The sequence below is a fragment of the Pundamilia nyererei genome, unplaced genomic scaffold, assembly GCF_000239375.1.
Source record: "Pundamilia nyererei isolate P.nyererei 1_Seehausen unplaced genomic scaffold, PunNye1.0 scaffold00119, whole genome shotgun sequence".
In the NCBI taxonomy this organism is placed as follows: domain Eukaryota; kingdom Metazoa; phylum Chordata; class Actinopteri; order Cichliformes; family Cichlidae; genus Pundamilia; species Pundamilia nyererei.
The window spans coordinates 1,976,705-1,999,581 of NW_005187520.1; the positions used below are offsets into that span (position 1 = coordinate 1,976,705).

Genomic DNA, 22,877 nt, shown 5'->3' on the forward strand with positions numbered 1-22,877 from the left:
GTCCTTCATTCATCCCTTTGTGGAACTTCAACGCACTTCTGCTCTCCCCCATATTCCATCTTCACAAGCATATCCTGTGCGGAGATTGAATAAAAATTAGTTGACACTAATTAATGGCACAAATAATCCAGTAAACAATTGCAGAAAAAAAAAAAAAAGGAATCCTCTTTGAGCCATTACTTGTGTAAAGTATTTTCCCAAAAAACAAGGACACAGGCAACAGGTAATACTGAACTAAATGTAAAACCTCAACCTTTTTCATTTTTACCTAAACTGTGTGCACAAAACTCTGGAGGGATCTATGCTAACGTAGAATCCAGTCAGAACATCTGCTACTGCTGTTTGCTCGTTTTTGGGTTTTTTTTTTAGTTTTTTTTATGGACGATCGTTTTCAGGCTTCAAGTAGCACCATTATACCAACATTTCATATTCTAGACATTGTTTTAGGTGTATTTGACCAAAAGTTTGACTGAAAATTCACATGCAAGCTTTTTTTCAAGGCTGTGGTATTTGCCCGCAAACAATACCTTTCAGCTAACTAAAACAGAATATTATGCTATCAGTGAGCAACATGGCTAATGCCTTTCACACAGCTTTGTCTCAACTCCAAAGAGCCACAGAAGTAAAAGCTCATAATAATAATTGAAACAATCTTTGAAAAAATGACTTACCAAGCATGGCAAACAACTCAAATATGTAAAGCAAAATGTTCTGAAACGGCTTCACTTCAGCTTCGATTGGAGCGGTGCTGGGGGCGGAGTCTGTGAATTTACTCTATTGGTGTCATAGCCCCTCTAGGAGTTCAGAGTTAAGAGGTCAAGAGTTAATGTTTCCATTGTTACACCTCCAGATTTGACAGAGAAACACTCATTTTTAACACTCGATTTTAACTACTATCATTTTACACCTCAGAGTTACATTAAAAGAATGTGACTCTGCTTAGAGTAAAATTAACTCTACTTTTGCAAGAAGACTATTAACACCAAAACATTTAACACTTTTGAATTTGCTGTGTGGTTGTCCTAAAAGTCGCTAGAAGTCGCTAAATGACGTCATCGCCTAATTTGCATAATTGGTCATGTTAATCCAATTGTAACCTATGTTGTTGGAGAGAGAAATAACATCGTGGAAGAGACATAAAGTGAGTAAAAACGTCCTAAATGCATTTAGAGTTTATTTAGAACTACAAATTTAATTTCTTTTAGCAATTATTGGTTTTTTAATGTCACAATTCCAACCATGCTCCTTTACCCGGGCTTGGACTGGTAAAAGTGACCCGAAATAGGCACTCTGGTGGAGTTACTTTGTGTGTGTGTGTTTATAAGTAGTTTTAAACCTTGTGATGCACAAAACAGCATAAGAGTAAAAGAGTAAAAGAAGAACTGACTGCGTTACAGCACCCGCTACTTGTTGAGAGTAAAAGCGATACGCACTTTCACGTCTTTTTTTAGCGACTTTTTTCAGAAAAAAAAAAACAAAGTCGCTAAGGGGTCTGAAAACTTGCTAAATATAGCGACAAAGTCGCTAAGTTGGCAACACTGCGTACACCGAGCTGCAGGTGATGCCTTCAGGGCAAGCCCGGAAATTTAACGATCAGACAAGAACTACGATGCATTCAAAGAACCCTGTACTTCTGAATGCTGTAAATCTTACCAGGGTTACATGAGCATCATTTAAAATGCTACAACCTATCTGAGTATTGTTGCTGACCATGCCCATCCTAAGACCTTTTCTCCTTGGTCTACAGTGGTGAAAAGAAACCTGGAGTTGTTTGATTGATTTTTATTCTGAACACTAAAGAAAATGGTGCTCAGTCAATAAGAAAAATGAGATTTAAGTTATCAGCCTGCTGTCAGTCAGTGAAAAGTCAACCTTTCACATGCTTTAGTTTGTTTTGAGCAGCAACCCCTCCCAGGTGGTGATATAACTGTTTTAAGTTTATCCAGAATGCACGTTAAGTTTTGAAATATGAGGAAACCACTCAAACATCCAGAGTAGACCTTGATTTGAGTCCATTTCAAAGTAAATGAAGAGAAAACCAAGCATCAAAACTTCCACAAAATTTTGATTTCTGGTTGACTTCCACTTGCATTATGGCTTCTCTGAACACCTGCCCTTGAGCCAGGCAGCAGCTGCTCCTGCAGGACTTCTTTGAGCCATTAGCATGTTAGCCTGTTGCTTCAGCTGCTATAATTAGCAGCCATGTCCTTCCTGCTAATCTCCCCCTGCAGCCTTAAACAGAGCACAGCTGCTCCAATCACATGGTTGTACTTCGTTACCATGGCAAACTAATTATCTTGTTAATGACAGGCGAGAAAGAAGAAGTGTCGAAAATAGGAAATGTGTATGCATGGGCGCAGATGTGACAACCTGTGTGTGTGTGTGTGTGTGTGTTTAATATCATTATAGGGACAAACATGCTTTCTGGGAACATGGTGATTAACTCAAACTTAACTTTTAAAGAGTCTACATGGGTGTACTGTGAAAGACCTGGAGACGAACCAGCCACGTCCTCAGAATGAACAAGGATGCCATTAGAGAGGTGGGCAAACAAAGACTAGAAAGACCAAAGCAGACAGAGAAAGACAGCTGAAGATGAGATAAAGCCATTGGGTCATATGTGGGCACCTATTGGGAGGCTGGCTAAGGAAACGCCTAATGAGCAACTGGAGTAATGGGTGAAACCAACCTCTGATTTCATTGGGAACTTGTGGAACAGCCAACTGTAAAGACTGAGAACATGACTCTGGGGAGATGAGTTGAAAAGAGGCTCTGTCTATTAGTGGACATTTTTGAACTTCATTGTGTGTTTCTTCTGATCGTTTGTGGACATTATGTGCACAGCTGGTTAAAAGGATTGGCTCCATAGCCATTTCCTTTGCATAGCTCACTGGGTATAACTAAGCTTTTGTTAGACTTCAAGCATCCATCAGTCAGTATTAACTTGCCAACTACTCTGTACTGCTACTGTCTGGCAGCTTGTTTCAGATTAGAAAGTTCTTAACAAGAAAACCTGTAACAACCAAAAACCAACACATACTGTTACTTGGTGTAAAGAAATACTTCACACTCAAGACATTTTGTGCCCTTTGTTAAATTACAGCCTAACAAAGACAGTTTCTGTTTGTGCTGCATATTTCCTCGTTCTGTGGAAACGTGTCTTGTGTGTCCCACACCCAGCAGCAGGTTACAGAGTCTAAATGCATCTTTTCTGGAAGCATTTCGACATCAATAATCTGTGTGGTGTAAAAATCCCCAAAAAAGCCTCCAGCTACCAGAGGGCAGGAACAGCTGTGCTTTCAGTGAACATGCCCAGGATTCTGTGAGTCACGAGGGAGGCAACAATGGGAAAAATGTCCAATCTTTACACCTTGTTGGACACGCCCATTGATTGTTACTGGAAAGTTACAGCTCTGTTCATACCAAGAATGCCTTTAAGGTTTTAAAAACTGAGTCTAAAGAGTTCTTGAGACCCAATATTACAAAAAGAAACAAAGGAATCGCTAAGATTTCGATCACGACTCTTTCATAGGAAAAAATCCAAACAGTGCAGCAACCGATTAATGACTCGCCTGGTGTTGTGGATAGATCATCTCAGACTTTGTCATCACATGATGGTGTTTGTCTCCGCCCACCAAGGACTACCATTACTTTCATTATGAACTTTTTTTTGTTAAACACCTGTCCTGTCAGGCAGTTGTAGCAAGCAGAAGCATGTTCTGAATAGTTTGTTGTGCCAAACACATTTGCTTTCCAAAGAGAAGCATTAAAAACAGTCACCCTCTATTGTCCTTAAGCTAATGTGTTTATATTACTCTAAGCTGTGTTGCTAGCTACCAGATAGCATATCATTATTGAGGTTTTGCAGTCATGTGACTACTTACCACACATCAATAATTTTTTTCCACTATTTTGGACATGAAACCGTGTGGAGTTAAGACTCCAAGAGTCCAGTCTGCAACCATCTGGCAACCACTTATTGCTAGAGAAGAAAATACTTTTGATTGCTTTAGTCCAGTGGTCCCCAACCCCCCGGCCTCGGGCCGCGAGAGTTGAGGCTCAGGTGTGAAATGTATGGTTTTCAGGGTTTTTATCGTTAACTCTGTTTTCCTGGGTCTTTTCACGTGTGTTATGAATAAATCTTTTTTTCGGTACCGCTACTAGTTTTATTTTGTTGTATTTATCTGCAACACCTTAAAGGCCAGTCCGTGAAAATATTGTCGGGCATAAACCGGTCCGTGGCGCAAAAAAGGTTGGGGACCGCTGCTTTAGTCGACTAATCTGAAAGTACTCAGAAACTATTCACTGAGCAGGAGTGAAACTGGAATTGATAACATTTAAAGTAATGCTGAGGATCACATTTTACTTTGAAAAGTAAATTTTCTTCCATACAAATTACAGATGGCCGCTGCGATCGGCATCCAGTCAAAATCTTAATTGTGCAATAAACCAATACAGCCAAAGGTTCTACTATTTTAGGAACTAAAGAACTTGAAGAAGCATGTTGGTTTCATTTTTTCCCCCAGACAAAACAAACAAACAAACAGCCCGTAAATGGTTAATGTTGATTAGTTATCATAGGTCCTCTTGTTTAATGTGAATTTGGAGGTTTGACGGGTTTTTATGGAGGTAATTAAGATATTTTGGTCCAACAGAGTAAAACATGAGAAGTACCGTGCTGGTTTTAGGCAACAATAATGGTCATTTTTGAGCTGTCTGATCATTTGTATACTTGAGAATTCAATTAATTATTAATATCAGGTGCATTTTGGATGAAAACTATTATTTTGTGTGAAGGACCTCCAGTAACTACAGGCTCTAAAAATAATTCTGTTCAGTCTCTACAAGGCCACAGCACAGAGGATCTGATGGCTGATATTATGAAGAAGAGGGGTAAATCTTCTCTTAACTTGCTGCTTCTTGGCATCTGTCCTTCACACATGGCTCTCATAAGTAAATTTAAATGTAAATAAAGACTATTTTTTACACCTGTGACACCTTTACATCCTGTGTGTTCTGTATTCTAACACTTTGTGTTGTCGGCGCTAATCTAAACAGCGCTAATAACGCCGAGCTGGTTGCCATGACAGCGTGCCTCACCGTTTCCTGGCTCCTTGTCGCATGAGATGTTACGTCCTCCTTGAAAACTCTGCATTCATTAATACTTTGGAGACTGTGTTGTCATGGCAACCCCCTTCTAATCGCTCAGCTTCCTCCACAGACTCCTGCAAGTCATTAAGTGTCTGATGGATTTCTATCTGAGATGGAAGAAGAGGAGAAACACTCAAACTCCAAGCTGAATTGTTCTCTGTTTCCAGACTGGAATAAAAAGTTTGTATAATTCTAACTAGCTTGAAATGGATTTATTAGGACCATTCATTCTTTAACACAATATGGACTCTTAGGCAGATGTCTTGCGTTGTCCAGCCTTCTAGAAAGACATTCAATCCTCTTCTTTGCACATTTCTGCCTTTTGTACTATTTTCTGACACGATGATCCCACATTGGTCCAGTAATGTTGAGGTCCAGGTTCTGGGGAGGCCAATCCAAGACTTTTCCTGCATTGGCAACTCAAATTTGATTCTTACGTGCTTTGTTTCTAGTTTCCATTTCTTACCTCATTTTCCTTTATTACTTTCAGCTGTTTTTTGTTACTCCGGAGTTTCCACTCTACAGAGGCACCGGGGTTGTCAGACAAAGTCTCAGTGTGCTTGTGCACCTTGTGGGGTTGTACTACCTTTTAGTTTAACTTCTAAATAACTCTTGGTGTTCTCATGTTTTGTGCCTTTTTTCCACTTTTTGTTTGCAATTTAAAAGTGGGCAGAAAGATCCCATTCATTACACTCCGACTCACAAAAAGACAGAAACCTAAAGACGAACAATAAAACTGTTTTATTAATAATAATCCTTTTCTTGCACCACAATAAAATTTAACAAAGGCTCACTAGAAAAGTCAACTTCTGTGTTCTGTACAGTAGATACAGTACGTTGTAAAACTGGCTGCGGCGTGGCACATCAGCGCATTTAACCCCCCCCCACCCCAAAAAAACAACTATTATTCAAACACTTTGCACATTATTTACAGATAAGATCCACAATAAAAACCAGCTGGCAAATATCACAGAAATACAGCGCAGCTTCAAGCTATCAGCCGCTAACCTCTGGCTGCAAAGACTCCCGAAGAGAACCTAAATGGCTAATGGGATTGTACATTAACTGGCTAGTGTAGCATTGAGCTAGCAAGATAGCCAGGCTATAGTTGCTGTCCCCTCCAAAATAAAAACAAACAAACAAAAAACCCAACTGGTTGCTACCGGAGGTTATTTAAATCAAACATCATGAGCGTGACTGCAGCCAGTGACAATATTTAGAAAAACAAAACAAAGCAATTCATGCTCTTTTGATCTCAATAACAACAGCTGCTTCTCACTCAATCGCCTTTCTGTCCACTTCCCCTTTGCGTTCTTTCATACTTCCTGCCTACCTACCTGCGTGTCTATCTGAGCAGCTAGCTCTGAGCTAGCTTTGTAAAGGAATGCACTTTGGTAGAATCAACCAAATGCCCTGGGTGTTAGTGACAGCGGTTATAATAATAATAACTGAGCGATCTGAGGTACGAATATTTAAATTTAAAAAAAAAACAACAAACCTTTAAAACCACATTAATGCTAATGCTAACAGCTTGCACGAGCACCCTCTGTGCAGAGCTCAACACTAGCAGGTAAAAATGTGCTACTAGCATTTATTTAGCAATAGGCTAGTGTTAGCATCACTGCAAAGAAAACAAACGTCAGTGCAGCAGCTAGCGGCTGGGCGCTAGCAGTCGAACGGCTAGTGTTAGCTTAGCCCTCTTGTCAGCAGGTGTCACTGGTCTGTACCACAGTGACAGATGGCGACAGTGGGCTGATATGTGTCTATACATTGTGCAGCCATGTTATACATCCCCTGCCCACCCCAAAAATCATCTTATCACACACACACACACACACACACCTATGGATGTCGGTACAGGTTAGCTTAAAGCTACTTTGGCTGGTAAGTTGGCATGTTCTGTAATGCAGCAGATAGCAATAACAGGGAAACCATTCACAGGTGGATACAGGTACTGAAATATGGTGGCACTAATTTAGTATTACTACATCGTTTTTTGATTCATTCACAACTCCGGGCCCCATATGGTCTTACCTATGGCAGGAAGTTTGCCATTTATAGTGGGTCAGGACTCAGAGTGACTATACAGAAAGCTTTAAATCTGACTTGCTTACAGTCAAAAGTATTAGGAATCAAGAGTAAAACCTTGAGGTGTTCTTGTGATTTTTCACAAGAACACCTCCACAGGGTCAAATGTGGGCGTTTTGGTGTTTGTGTCCACTGTTTGAGCTTTCTGCTGCACTATTGTTTGCTCTGTAAACTGTGCTAAACATGTGTTTGAGTCTCCACTGACCACAAAACCATTGTATCAGATCAGTGAAGACAAGCTGGGGTTTAGAGGTCAAAGGTCACACGGGTTCACAAGGTATCTTTGGGCTTTACTGAAACAAACCAGGAACTGATCAGCATCCAGACTCTAAGCCATTAAATCTCACCATGCTGGTGTGAGTGGCACCAAAGGATACTGACGGACTTCCTGGGAGGTTTTGTTGTTCATTTTTGTTATTGATGCTATGACATCACCTCTTTAAGAATGTGTGTGTGTGTGTGTGTGTGTGTGTGTGTGTGTGAGAGAGACATGGCAATGAGATACTGAAGGCACACAGTTATGACTCTCTGCACTTCATCTCACTGAATTAAAAAAATAAGATAAAACTCAACCAATCAAGTCCTCAGAAAAAAAAAAAAAACAACATCAGAGAGGATCCCCCCCTTTATCCTCCTCTTCCTCCTCCAGAAGGGGGACAAAGCTTCCCCTGAGATGGGTGGAGCAGGTAGTGTCTGTTTTTTTTTTTTTTGTTTGTTTGTTTTTAAACAAGAGTTCCTTCTGAGCATCATCGTCCACTTCCTGCGTGCTACATTACATCACCAGGCTGATGGTGCACACAGCCAACTGTGGGCCAGCTTTTCTCCTAGTCGTCATCTTCCTAAGTTTTAGAGTGCGTTCAGATGCAGCTGTGTGTGTGTGTGTGTGTGTGTGTGTGTGTGTGTGTAAAAGTATGCAGGGTTGAGGGAACAAGCTTTAGAAAAAACCCAAACAAACAAAAAGACCCTTTATACTGCGCACGCGCATACACGCACAAGTACATACATCCAGCTCACACACATTCAAGTATACAGTATAAACTGCACGTAATACATAGATTAGATTAATAAATATTAACGTGTCGCAAATAAATAAAAAATCATCTCCCGTCCCATTATAAATTTTTCAATAATTAACTCTGATCCGTGTATCAGCAAATGTACTTCTTTTTGGATCTATATAATCAATAATCATTAAATTAATCTGTAATTTTACTGCGTCATTCAGGGCCAGATGCAGTGGCTCACTATGCTTAGGTCCCATTGGTATTCACCTTTAATCGCTCACTGACTGCCGCAAGTTTAAAAAAAAAAAAGAAGAAAAAAAAAAAAAGAAAAGGCTGAACTTTAGATGTTATTGCTCGATCCATTCTGACGTAGATGCTCCTTAACTATTCTTTGTTACTTTTTAAAAGGGTATTCACTACATATCATGCTCCAAATGGCTCTAAAGGCTGTGGTTTAAAACAACCTCGCCATACTTTGAGAAAAACCAAATGGAGGAGCTTAGTAAACCTATGGTACTTTGAAAATCAAAGTTGCTTACACTCATTTTGTTGCACATGAGGATTTGTGTACAAGTTAATTTTAGATAAACTTTTTTTTCTGGGCTTAGGTGATACGTCTACCGCGTAACGGTCAACAATCATCTTTTATTTTCTCTATACAATGACAAATTATTATTAAATACTATTTAAAATGGCTATTTAAGAAAATTCTTCACTGTCCCCTTTGGTTTACAACATTAAATGTATTTTTTTTTAATCCATGCTCTTTGCTGTGAGGTTTATAATGTTACTATTAAACCAGCTCCTCTCCCTCAAACCCCATTTTGTGCCCTCAGTGCTCAGTTTTGATTCATTACAAAAGGAAAAAACTGGTGCTTGTTTACTTCAAACATTCTTCTTTTCAGGCATTATTTTATCCCCATCAAAAAACTAAGTGTAGATATTAAAAATCTTTTTCATTCTGTCTGTGCTTCGTAAGGCTGGGCAGTGAAGAGCTAACGAGCTATGGCTAAAAACCGGCTAAGGCTAGCCGCCAGACTGCCAAAAAAGGCAAACGTGGAGCCAGCTATAGCTAGCTGACAGATTTAAAATTTGTTAAGCTAACTGCTAGCCAGTCAAAAGGTAAATAGCTAGCAAAGGGACAGCTAAGAAACATGTAGCTGTCCAACAACAAACAGTGCCAGCTAGGAGTTAGCCAGCTGACAGGCACTATGCTAGCACGGTAAAAAAAAGGCTAGCTACACTGTAAAACAAAAGCTAACTAACAAAGTTAGCTACCTAGCAGGGAGTGGGTTCTGCTGGGCTTTTAACAAACACCACCAATCTACCCCTAACTAAAACCCAACAAACTTTTTTTCCCACTCTGACATAAAACAAAGACTAGAAAGCTAATCACTGCACAACTATACCTTTAGAATTAAAAGGATATATCAAACTTAACTGTCAGTTAACCTCATAAACCTCCTTCATAAGGCCCTACACTGTGTTTGGATATAACCTTGTAAGACTGAAGCTGTTAAATTGATTAAGCAAACCAGCTAAAAAGATTCTGTACTAAAAACGCTTTAAAAACAGCCTTGTTCCCCCGTCAGCACCATGTTGTTGATGTGTTTGTGAGTTTGGAGCTACAGAGCGGTATAGTGAGTTCTGATTGTCTGAGTGGCGCTGCAGTCGGGTCCAAACAATGTGCGGTTACTTCGTGTCTCACTGCTCAAAATGTAAAACTGAGGATTTGAGGCATTCCTGAACGCAAGCAAGTTCATCTAACTGGGTTTTGTGCGGCGGAGTAGCCAATCCGCACATTTCCATGCCGTGTTTATTCTGAATGCACCCCAACAACGCTGAAAAACCAGACGTTTGTCAAACTGGACGAAACCATTTTATTCGGCTGGTTTGCCATCCTCCCTGCAGCGAGTGGGGTGCATTCACTCTCAGCTGACCAGTTTGGGCAGCACTGTCCTCGGCTGGATGTTTCCGTTGGCGTCCGTGATAGCTGCTAAGTTAGTCCTGGTTTTTGAGGAGGATGACGTGGTGGTGAGCTTTGAGATGGAGGTGATGGCGCCATCAGTAGTGGTCGTGCCACGTTTGGACGATGAGGTCTTTTCTCCAGCCGTGGTTCCTGACGGAGGCTTTGGAAGCCGCCTCCTCAGCCACGGGTGCCGAAGCGCATGACTGGGCGTGATCCTGAGTGCCGGGTCCCACTCTAGACACTGTTTGAGGAAGTCGATGAAGTGCACGTCATCGCAGCCCTTCAGCGCCGTGCTCCAGTCCTTACTGCCCGGGGGGCCGCGCATTTTTCCCCGCCGCGAGCGCCCGCTGTTCAGCACTGTGGTGCCATCGGGTAGCGTGGTCACGGTGCAGTACCGTGGGTAGCCTTTTGATGACACAAAGTTTTTCGCTCTCTTGGAGCCGTCAAGGAGCTTCTGAGTGGGCATTCCCAGGAGTTCGATGATGCAGGCAAGCTGGTCAGCTTCATCTTCGCCCGGCAGCAGGGGGTAACCAGTGAGCAGTTCGGCAAGGATACAGCCCAGAGACCACATGTCGATGGGCATCCCATACCTGGAGCCTGGAAGAGAAGAAAGAGGGTCACCATCAAATCCAGCCTGTGTCATTATTGGCTAGTCGGTCAAACAAAAAGTAAAGCAGTCACATTCAGGAAGTCCAAAGACCGTTTCCTGCGATGAACTGCTTTCAAGAGTTTCCTGAAACATCAGAATGCAAGTAATAATAACTATATCTATTATTAAATTGCAAAGATAACTTGATGCACATTAATTTTAAAGGGAAACGTTCGTTGTTGTTTTTTTTTGTTTTTTTGTTTTTTAAGTCGCTGGTTGGTTCTCATTTAAAGTCAGAATAACAAGCTTTTATTCTGTACATTATCTTAAAAGTGAAAAAAAAACCCCTCTGCTGTCAGAGCTCAAAAGCGATGACTAGTTTGGTTAAAAACCTTTTTTAAAAAATTAAATACGTAATTTTATATATATTTTATTACTATTTATTTAAAATGTTTAAATCAGTTTCCCTAAATTCAGTCTTCTTCTATATTTTTAATACTATTTTTTATTTAATGGCTTTTATTCCTTTATTGAGTAACTTATAACGTGCCAGTTTATTTTGTCTTCCATATGCGAAAGGAAACGCTGCTCTCAGTTTTCTCAGTGTTTTTCTTACCCAGAATAACCTCTGGTGCTCTGTAGAACCTGGACTGGATGTAGGTGTAAACCCTCTGATGTTCATAACAGCTGGAACCAAAGTCTATGACCTGAGGAGAGAAAGAGAAGCAGTTTGAAAGGGTCTGTGAAGTGAAGAAAGGGGATTTTCCTCTGATTTGTTTACAGCAGCTGACCTTGATGCCGCTGCGTCCCTGCTGCTTCAGTAAAATGTTCTCGGGCTTGAGATCGCAGTGGATGATGCGATTCTTGTGCAGTGCATCCAGACACTGTAGGATGGAGTGGGCAAACTTCCTGACCAGCGGGAGGCTGAAGCCCTGAAACTTGTTCTTCTTGATGAGCTCGTACAGGTTCATGCTGAGGAGCTCGAAGGTCATGCAGATGTGGTTTCGGAAGGTGAAGTTCTCCAGCATGTGAATGACGTTCATGCTCGAATCCTTGTCCTGCTTCTTCAGGTGCTCCAGGATGCGGATCTCCTCCGCTGCCTGCCGGTGGAAGCGCTTCTCGTTGCGGACCATTTTCAGAGCCACATGTGTCTGAGTCTTGTGGTCAAAGGCCTTCACCACCTGCAGGAGGAAAAGGAAGAGCATGACGCCGTCATTAATCTTAGATTAGATATTCTTGATGTCAAAAAAAAAAACAACCCCAAAAAAACCCCACCAACTAAAGTCTCGGAATAGAGGAGTATGCAAAGATATTTTTAATATTCATAGTTTTCCTGGTTCTATTCTACAACTGTTATTTCTCTATTAAAAAATTCATCTTAAAATTAAACATGAAGACTCATAACCTGACAACTAAAAGCTCCTTTTGTTGTGGCATTCCTTTATAAAGCAAACAAAGCTCAGCTGCTAAGCTGTGTAATAACCATCTCTACTGTCTTTGCTACAAACTACAACATCATCTGGAATCTTCTGCAGGCATTAAGGTTAAAAATTATTACCACAAAGACGCTAAAACTTGTCACCACTCTTAAAAAGTCAGGAACTAAACATAACCGCAAACAAAATTTAATAAAAAGTCAACAAAAATAATCTTAAAGAAAAAACAAAAAAGACTAAAAAATTCAGAGACTAAAAACAGGAAATTAGGGGGGGTCAGCAGTCATACCTGTCCAAAGCTGCCCTTGCCGATGACCTTCAAGACTTCATAGCGATATGCGATGTGGTCATGTGGTACATGGATGTAAGACCCCTGATCATCGTCATAGCCCCCGTTGTTGGCTCCACCGAGGACCCCCTGCCTCTTCTTGGCATTCTGGCCAACAAAATACACTGAGGAGGAAGCAGATGATTGATCAGTTATTGGTGGTTCTCTCCTGTCAATACACCCGACCTCTAATCAATCAGAACGACCATCTGCAGGCGGAGTGGTTAGGGACACTCACCCTCGGGATAGCTGAACATCTCGTGTTGCTCGAATGACGAAATTTTGGACATGAACTGCTTCATGGCCTGCTCCGGGGTCATGGGGTTGACCTTCGGCTTGCTGTCCGTCGACTTGTTGGAGGCTGCGCTGCTCTGGCGGTGGTGGTGGGCAGGCTCTGACGTCGAGGTCTGCCGGTCTGGCAGCGGCAAGCCAGGTCGGGACGAGCTGATTGGAGCCAGCCCATTGGGCTGGGAGGTCAGCACCGGGCGTTTGTTGGTGTTCTCCTCATAGAGCTGAGTGACATGGCCCTGCGACTGCGATGACAGCTGGACGGCGTCCGACATCGCAACTTTAGAGCCTCCCTGACCGAAAACAGAGGGAAATATTGGCTAAAAATAAGAGAGAGTCCTCTGCAAGTTGAGCCGAGGAAACCGAGGTTTATTTAAAAACAGTAACTAGCAGGTGGCCACTTTATGACCACTTATGTCGTCTTTGGTTTAAGTTTAGATTCTGGGACTTTATTTTTCTCCTTTTAATTATTCATTTTCTGATGCGTGTCATCCAAATATGGACCTGGACGTGCGCTCTCAGAGAAACGTGGATAATTAACACCCAGAAATGAGTGAATTAGACAAAAACTATTCCCGGAAAGATGAACTGTGTCCGGGAAATTATCCCCCTCTGATTAACAGGCGGCTCCGTCTCCGTCTCATTGTCTCCCTTTGTCTCCTGCTCACTGAGTCACTCCCCGTTGCTGTGGTGACCAGCACACCTGGGTCCTTTCAGATAACAGAGGTGCTTACACACACACACACACACACACACACACACACACACACACACACACACACACACACACACACACGGCAGAACGGCTTGGTTCAAAGACCTGGTGCTTAACACAAAAACACAGTAAGTGTGTGTTCTTGTGACCCGGCAGCTGAGGACACGGTGGCACAAACATGAGGATGAAAATCAGGAGATGAAACACTCACACAAACAGGTTTGTGTGTGTCTCAGCAGCTACAGTGACATATAAGATGACATGTGGCTCTGCTAACACCTCCCTTACCTGACTACACCTCGACTCAGTCAGCCAAATGTTGCTTCTTTCCTTCAAGGATTTCCATTATTCATTAATCTGCAGATTATTTATTTTTATTATTAAACATACATAAAAAAGCTAGGTGTAATATTTCCATGTTTTTAAATGGTTTTATATAAGAGGGCTGGGAAATGAGTTCTTTCAGGTGAAAGGTTAGCCACTGGACACCCATCTTGAATTGTGTCCAGGTACATATTCAGGCAGTTATTTTGAAGAATAATCAACATTTCTGTTCATTTCAATCGTTACTGAGAAATAAAAACTGCCGGTACAGAATTATCAGTCAACTGTGATTAAAGAATTTGCCCCAATATAAGATTTTATTTCTTCCAGGGTTCACTTGTCGTTAGGTTGCCCTCATTAATATAATGCAATAAAATTCTTAATGTTTTTATATGCTGAGCTCTAATTTTATTTATTTTTTCTTTTGTGTACCATATTTTTCAGACCATAAGGCACACTGTATTTAAGGCACACTAATGCAGGTAAATTACTTGAGGCTGGAAGATCAGTTTCTGACAATTAATATTTGCTCCTTGATTAAACATGTGACTTTTTCCAAGTGATAAGAAGCCTCCGATTTGCCGTCCTGGGCATCAATGTTAATGTCTGGTAAGAGATTCCACTGACGTGCCACAGGAAACGTCATTATCGTGTACAAAAGTGGCGATAAAATAAACAGAGCAAATAAATGATGCATTATTTCTTTTATAGCATTAGTCTTGCGTGTGCGTGTGTCTGCTCTTCACACCAGCCTATAAACCATTTAGCTGTTTAAAGCATCCTGGCACAGGAGGCTATTATTAGCCATGTGGCTGCAGCAGGCTGGTGCACAGAAGTGCTGCTTCTTGGCGCTAACAGTATGCTAACACGCCAACACCGACAGATGACTTCACCAGCTTATTTCTCCCAACGATGAGCCAAGATGAACGGGACAAAAACCTGAGCTGCAGAATCTGAATCAAACTCAAAAAAAATCACGACCTGCACGAAGCTGCTGACCACAAAGGTCTGAGCAGAACATCTGCCGCTAATCTGTTCATCACTTTTTCTGTTATTCACCTGCTGATGACTATCAGAATAAAACCATGTACCTGAGGCACACTAGCAGACTTAATGTTTATAATTAAACTGGATCAGATTCACATTCTTCTTGGTAACAGCTTCACAGTTACGGTATTTATTTTAAAGTAGGCATTGGTGTAGGGCTGGGCGATATGGCCTAAAATTCATATTGCGATATAATTTGAAGCACGTGCGGTAACGATATATATCACGATATATTATTTTCTTCTGTATAACGTGTTTTCCACACTATAAGGCACACTTAAAATCCTTTAATTTCCTCAAAAATCGAGAGTGTGCCTTATGTATGAATTCTGGTTGTGCTTACTGATCTCGAACTGATTTTGGCGTGCAGAAATCTGTTAAAAAATGTTTTAGTACAACTTTGGTAAGCCGCACTGCTTGATGGATTGTCAGAGCATTACGGCTGCCGTAGTGAGGAGCTTCGCAGAGCAATCTGCGTCCAAAACTCCGTCCACTTCAGGTCCCAAAGCCAAACGAACACTAAGAGTTAAAAACGGTCTAAATTCTTTCATCTTTAATTAAATCATCAACGTTGCTGCTTTATCAGGTGTAACAATTAAGTTTTACATCCATGAAAACAGAATTTATTAAATTTAACGGAGTTAGAAGTTAACAGGAAGTTAGCTCGCTAGTTTCCACCTAAACATCTCATACCATGTTCTGACTGAGAGATTTTTGAAACTAATTAAAACGTACAGCTCTGCTACCACTTCCGACATAAATGAAGACAGAAAACTAAACAGTGGCGTTTGCAGGGTTACTGAAGTTGGACTACCTGGTATATAATGTTGTGCTACGTGATTGCTAGCGACACAGCTATGTTAGCATAACATTAGCACAGTGAAGCTGGAGGATGAACGCTAACTTTTCCCCCCCGACTCAATAAAAATTAACGTGACAGATTCTGGTGGTCAGGGACAAATGCAATCGCATAGCAGAATGCTATACACGGGCCAAACTTCAGTCAGGAGAACAACTGAGATTATTCATCCACAATACGAGGTTAGTTATTAATATACTGCAACAACGCGGGAATAGAACAGCTGCGAGAGAATTCAACATTAATGAATCAATGTTACGGAAGTGGAGGAAGCGCAGTTTTTGGCTTTCCCCATATTTCAAAAGTGCTTCATCTCTTTACTATGACTGTCGCCCGCCATAATTTGCAGATGATAATGGTTTTAGCCGCGGTGTCACTACCCGATCCGTACCGGAAACCCGATCGGTACCCCGCATGCGCAAATCTTACGTCACTTCCTCTCTTTGCCAACATTGCGACATTCAATATATTTGAATGATACTGTTATCGCCCAGTTAGCTCCTAGCATTTCTCAACAGCTCTGCCTCCTTTTCGACTGCCCGGGACATTTAAACAATGGATAATCCGTATACAAAGAAATTCATGCTTTTCTCCTCAACAGAGAGTGTCCCCCGATTGAGCAACAGCGCCGTAAAATAAGAAGAATGGCGCCTAATTACAGAGTTAATAATGCAGACTTTGTAATATCTCACGTGTAGATTCATCAGCCAGATGAAGTGTTTACTGACAATTGACAGTGATAGCGCACATCATCATCACTATTCCAACAATCCTCTCCTCACAGACAAGCATAAACACACTCGACTATCACAAAATCAGATTTAACACACGTTTGTAATGACGATAATCCAGTTTATAATAGGGTTTATTCGCTCGGTCAGCAGGTGGCGGTATCCTCGTACACTGGGGAGTAAACTGCCATTAAACGAACAGAAGAAGAAGAAAACATCTGCACATGCGCGGTACGGATCGGGTAGACCCGATTTGTACGGTCAGACTTTACACATGCGCAGTAAGGATCGGAGAGTCCTGATCCGTAACTTTCTTTTTATTTTTCGTTTTTGTCTACATTGTACTGAAATGCTTCATTATTGCAAACATTTTAAGATATACTTGTTATTCTTAACATCTTAACAGATACTCTGACTCATAACTATCGTAAAACGCTACGACCGGAAGTAGAAACCTTTCGCGCATGCGGGGTACCGATCGGGTTTCTGGTACGGATCGGGTGGTGACACGCTGCGATGCTTTCGACCAAAACAGGCACAGCTTGATGACATCATCAACATGCGCGATAGAGATTTTGACTATAACGCTCTATCGTTAGCCAAATTTATATCGTTTCTATCGTATATCGTTTATGTCGCCCACCCCTACATTGGTGTAGTTCATCCACTTCCTTTAATCTCCTGATTGGCAGCCTCCCACAAACAGAAGATCTGAACAGCAGGAGGAGAGTGGAGCTTCTATTCAGCTCAGCAGACTGCTCAATTTTAATTTTCATGTGTATTGTAAGGTAAAGAACCCCAATGGTCAGGTGACTGCCTGTGAGCAAGCACTCTGTGATGCTGGAAAGGAAGAACTCCCTATTAACAGGAAGACACTGTTGGAGGGGAAGCCATCAACCCCGATTTGTTGAGAGCGGAAAGAGAATAGGGAAGAAAAAAAAAAAAAGGAGAACCACACAGTAAAAGAGGATATAAACTAGTCTGAGGTACTCAAATGACCTTATTAGTGACATTCCCTATTCGTGACATCACACAGAGCCAAGAGCAGAAAAACAAATATAAAATAATTGCCCTTTGGGGATAAATAATGACTTTCTGATTCTGATAGAGCGATCTGAATGACTTCTGCATGCTACCATCGTTGTTCAAAACCTTGTTAGGCAGCTTTTTTTCAACTTTTTCTATCATCATTATTATCCTGCCCTTGCTCTGTGGTTCATCCTCTGTGCTGATAGACTACAGAGTCTCACCTGCGTTCACATAAAGCCAATTAGGGCGGCGCATGGCTTGCTCTCTCCCCTCGCTCCCTGACAGCCTGCTGCGTGCAGGGTTCATAGTCTTTTTCTTCTTCCGTTTGTTTTACCAGGCGGCTCTTTGAAAGCTTTTGTATAATAAGGGCTTCCTAGAACTGCAGCAACACTGTCACCTCAAACATTAAAAGTAGGTAAAGCATAATTGGCCTAGTTGGAAGAAAAATTTTGTATTTTGGTAAAAGAAAACACAGTTTGAGCACTAATTTCATCAAAGCACATTTACACAGTTTGTGAATTTTGGTTAAACCTAAATGAGCAAACTACTCAAAGTTCATCTAAGTTTTAAAGATTCTGAGATCAAGAGGAAGAAGTCCAGATACTTAGGCATGATATCCGCTTTATGCTCTTCACATGTGTTATTTTGAACACAACAATGACAAAGAAGTGAAAATAATAAATGATAAAGCAGTGTGCAGCCATACCGTCAAATGATGGTGGTTACTGTTGCGAAGTGGGGGCAGGGCGGCAGGCGACGTGGCCTGAGAGCCGTTGTGACCGGGAGAGTAGACCGGCTCGCCCGTTTTGCCTGAAAGAGAGTGAGAAAAGATGATTATATGACAGCTTTGTTATTGTCATGTGTGTTTTAATGCCTTTTACATCATAAAGACCAATGCCTGTGTTTCAACTAGTCCTGCTTGGACAACAAACAAACAAACAAAAAAAAGAAAAGAAAAGAAAAAGAAAAGAAAATGCTGAAGAAAAAAAAGTTTCTTAATTTGAGTGTTTTAGCCTCAGGAGGAAGCCAAGATGGATTTTTTTTTAAGTCATAGATGGGAAACCTGACGAGTTACACAACCTTTATTGGGCAGTATCACGAAAATGAAGACTAAAACTGTGGTTTTAAGAGGTTTTAGACCAACTCAGCACTGTGCTGTCTACGAAGATAAAATGAGCTGAATTCACACCATGGTGGAGGAATGGGAAGAATGGAAAAACCTCCAGTTATTCCAGCAGCACAGGAGCTACAGTTATTAACTAAATATCTTGAAACAATATCTGTAAACATTCTACAGACGCAGTTTCACATATGTGAAGATCTGCTGATTTTTATGCAGTTTTTGCAAGTTAATCTGTAACTTTTCTTGCAAAAAACTGTCATAAAAATATCACCATTTACTTACTTATTTTTAAATCTGAATTAGCTTAGTATATCATTTTCAATTTTTACCTACTTAGACATGCTGATAAAACTGATAAAACTCAAACAGCTTAATGCCCCAGTTCTCAATTTTAAAGAAAGTTATCTGCATTTGATAAGAGCTGTACGAATAAACTTAACTCTTAATCTTCTTTTTTATTTCCTGGAACAAGAGAAATCTGACTCCACAGCTTTTTTCTGTGATGCTGTAGTCTTTGACCTTGTGTACATTTCCTGTTTGTATTGTACCATCTAATCACTGCACCAAAAACCCTTTTCACGCTGCCACAAGGTAACAAAGATGATGTTCTTCTGGTTTTTGCAGTTGAATTGCTGCGAGTAAACTGCTTCTAACATTTATTTTTATTTAATTGTTATCCAATTAGCTAATCACACAGCAGCACCTCAAAGCACTCAGACATGGTCAAGATGACCTGCTGAACTTCAATCAGGAAAGCAGTATTTACTCAAATAACCACTCGTTACAACCAAGGTATACAGAAGAGCATCTCTGAATGCAAAACACGTTGAAACTCGCAGCAGATGAGCTGCGGCAGCAGACCAGCAGATCTTTCGCATTCATTTCTTTAGATCCTGGGATGATTTGTTGCTTTTTGAGATCTTTTAGGCTACTTCACTTTATCATACAGGTTCTATTTAAGCAATTTAATAATTCAACAGATCTGGCAGAAATCAGACAATAAAAGTTAATTTATGACTTAGAGGGGGTAATTACTTTTTCACATGAGATGAGTTAGCTTTGGATATGTTTTTTTTCTTAATGAATGAAATAATCATTTAAAAACTGCATTTTGTATAGCGATCGAAAATGTGGCGTCATTTCCAGGGTAAAACCGCAAAGGATTGTGGGTACAAGTGGCACAGGCTTTTACAAGACAGCAGTCACACAGAGATAAACAGACACAAAAAATGGCAAGAAGCTGTTGTATTATTAACTGCTATAGCCAGTCGCATGACAGCCACTGGAAGCCAACGGGTAAAGCAATTGGTTTTTATCGGATTCCTTCGTGGAAGAAAAATTGTTCAAGTCATGTTTCCGAAGTCACGAAGAGGCAACGGAGGGCTTGGATTGCGGGGTAAATCCCGAAATGCACGGTGGTACAAGAAATCCCTTTCACTGGAAAGAAAAGCGACTGTCGCTGCCCCCTCTCTCTTCCAGTACTCCAGAGCGAAGATAGCCTTTTCGTCAAGTCTGTCTTTGTACGGACCTGCCGTGTTCTCCTTTCATTTTGTACATAACTGTTTTCAGAGCAAATAAAATGCAGGTAGGGATTAAAACCGCAGAATTAATGGTTACTGGTGCTGGAAATGCTAGCTTGATGCAGTGTTTTAATTTTGCTGCCACTCGTACTTACAATGCAACGTGCGAAAGTCACGTGGTCTGTCGATCTCTATTTACCCGGGTTATTTTTGTCCAAGATTAATTTGGTACCTGAAACATGTAAAGGTGACGAATGTGTAAAAACTTTGTGTTGACACATACACAAACATACACATGTGCCAAAAATAAACCTGTGGGAAACACTGCAGTCTGTACAGTACCATGTAAATACAGCATAAGAAAGCTTGAAGTGGCTGAAAGCTTAGCTACCAGTCCGCATGTAAACAGCTCATTGACCGTCCTGCTAAATGCCTTCAAATAGCTCTGGACTGGACTGACCCAAAGCAATCCTGTTCATTCTGGAGTCAGTCCTATAGAGTCTAAGGAGGATGAAGGTTTTAATTTAGCCTCGTAATCTCCAACACAGTGCCTACCTCTCTGCCTCTCCCTCTGCAGCTTCACCTTCTTTAATAGCAACATGACGACAGCAACACGATGCACGGGTCAGAGGTCACAGTGTCTTCTTAACTGAAGAGCCAAAAGTTTAAACAGCCGCTGGGTGATAAAGCATGTTGGACTTTAAACAAGACACTTATCAGCTTTTGCCGCTGTCAATGGTTCACGGCCCGACTCAGAGTGACGACGTGAAAAAGGAGAAGCAGGAAATCAAAACTCAGCAACCAGCAGAGTCTGTTAACTTAAGAACTGCCTCTGAGGGAGCAAAGCAGTCACTTTCACATCACTTTTAAAGGGGAACCAGTGATATAAACAAGAGCAGGCCAAACATTACCACATACTGATTGCACAGGGTTAATACGCAGATTTCAAACAGCTCTGACCTGAACCCCCGAAAACGGTGACAGGACTCCAAGGAGTTTAAAGGGAAAAGGTGTCTGACAACAGTCAAAGTTTTCATGTCTTCTCTGCCACTTTGGGTCGTTCACGGGAAACGTAACTAACAAATGAAAACATAAAGCAACAAAGAGAAGTTCAGTGGCTGACTCTTCTCGCCTCCACACAGCCAATCAGGACTTTACGCTGTGAGCTTCAGATTGTTTCAGGAGGTTATAGACACAAATGCCTGCAGCACAGATGGACGTGGTACAGGATACTTCCATGTGCTACCTGGGAAATATCACATGTAGAGGCTCAACTTTCTCAGGATAAAATATTTTTAAAGCCTCATTCTGAAGTAAAATCAGCATTTATCAGATTTCACAAGTAAAGTTGGTTTCAACAAAAACAGCCCAAACTCTGTTTTAGATGGCTGATCAGTAAGCTAACCCACCCATTATGTTGAGTCGTGCCTGTGAGCTTATTTCTGTAATAATTCAATCATCGGTGAATCAGAAAGCTCCAGATCATTAAAATATTTTCCGAACAGCTGGAAATGAAAATCAGAATCTTCCGCTGGCTCGTCATGGAAACAATAAATGGATAAACAAAGAGGACCCTTGCAGGCCACCGTCCGGTGACTTTCTGTGTCGGTGCAAGTTGAAGCAGGCAGATGGACTGTACTGCTGCTCTCCGCCTCTAATCCAAACTTAATCCCGCTAATGAGGATGACATGGAGGGTGAGGCAAAACCACATCGGCAAGCCCACAAGGCATGACGCAGGACGCCGAACAACTGCATGATGAAGTCGGAGACTGTGGACTAATTTTTGTTAGTCCAAAACTAAAACTTTTATGTCACACTGGGATTTTAAAAAGCCGCCATTTTTGCCTATTTGATTACATTTTATTGGAAAAAACTTTTAATCAGTTAGCCAGAAACACTGTAGTCAGATCAGGGCTCTAGACTAACTTTTTGCCACAGTTGCGCCCAACTTTTTCTTTTTTTTTTTTTTCCCCTTTCTTAGGTGCACCAGCACAAAAGTTAGGTGCAAACAAATTTTTCATCCGCATCGCTTAACACCGCAGCTTTACACATTCCTTTTTTTTTTTTTTTTTAAATTGCTGTCCATACAGAGAATATTGATTTCTAAATGATTAATAATCTTGTCAACTAGGGCTGCCACAAATTATTATTTTGATAGTTGATTAGTCACCAATTATTTTTGCACTTAGTCGACTAATCAGATCATGCATCCCTATTGGACATAAAACGTACAGCTTATTGCACCAGCATGCATCTGCTCTTATATAACTATCATTAGTTTACAGCTTTAAGTGTTTAAGGTCTGTGCTAACTAAAAATAAAGACAAGATGATGGTTTATTAAATTTTAATGACAACTGCAGATTGTTTCGGTGGAGTTTAATAAACTCAGCCGTCTGCTCCTTGCTATCTAAAATATAACTGGACAATGGGAAAGAGCTGGATGAAGAAATCACTGAGAAGGTGTGGTATGAAACATGGAAAGAACATAAGAATACAACTCAATCATTAAAGTGGAGAGAATTCATCTGGAAAAATCAAATTTGCTACTTTATTACACCTAAGATTAAAAATAAACAAACCAATACACAACAAATGGCCTGTATTTATATAGCGCTTTACTAGTCCCTAAGGACCCCAAAGCGCTTTACATATCCAGTCATCCACCCATTCACA

General features: G+C 41.0%; 1 protein-coding gene across 3 annotated transcripts in view; it reads right to left on the bottom strand.

Annotated features, from left to right (window-relative positions):
• Window positions 1–7,935: 7,935 nt before the first annotated feature.
• The window catches only part of dyrk2 (dual-specificity tyrosine-(Y)-phosphorylation regulated kinase 2), a 28,523-nt gene continuing 13,581 nt past the window's right edge, over window positions 7,936–22,877 (bottom strand). For 2 of the 3 annotated variants that reach the window (XM_005742324.2, XM_005742326.2), the window contains exons 2-7: window positions 18,265–18,368; window positions 12,804–13,146; window positions 12,527–12,690; window positions 11,593–11,982; window positions 11,418–11,508; window positions 7,936–10,809 (exon numbers count right to left, since the gene is read on the bottom strand). In XM_005742324.2, coding sequence (XP_005742381.1) covers window positions 10,175–10,809; window positions 11,418–11,508; window positions 11,593–11,982; window positions 12,527–12,690; window positions 12,804–13,146; window positions 18,265–18,368 — 1,727 coding nt within the window. In that variant the 3' untranslated portion in view covers window positions 7,936–10,174. Of the gene's footprint in view, window positions 10,810–11,417; window positions 11,509–11,592; window positions 11,983–12,526; window positions 12,691–12,803; window positions 13,147–17,779; window positions 17,956–18,264; window positions 18,369–22,877 lie in introns of all 3 variants that reach the window. The other variant, XM_005742325.2, reaches the window with a different exon arrangement.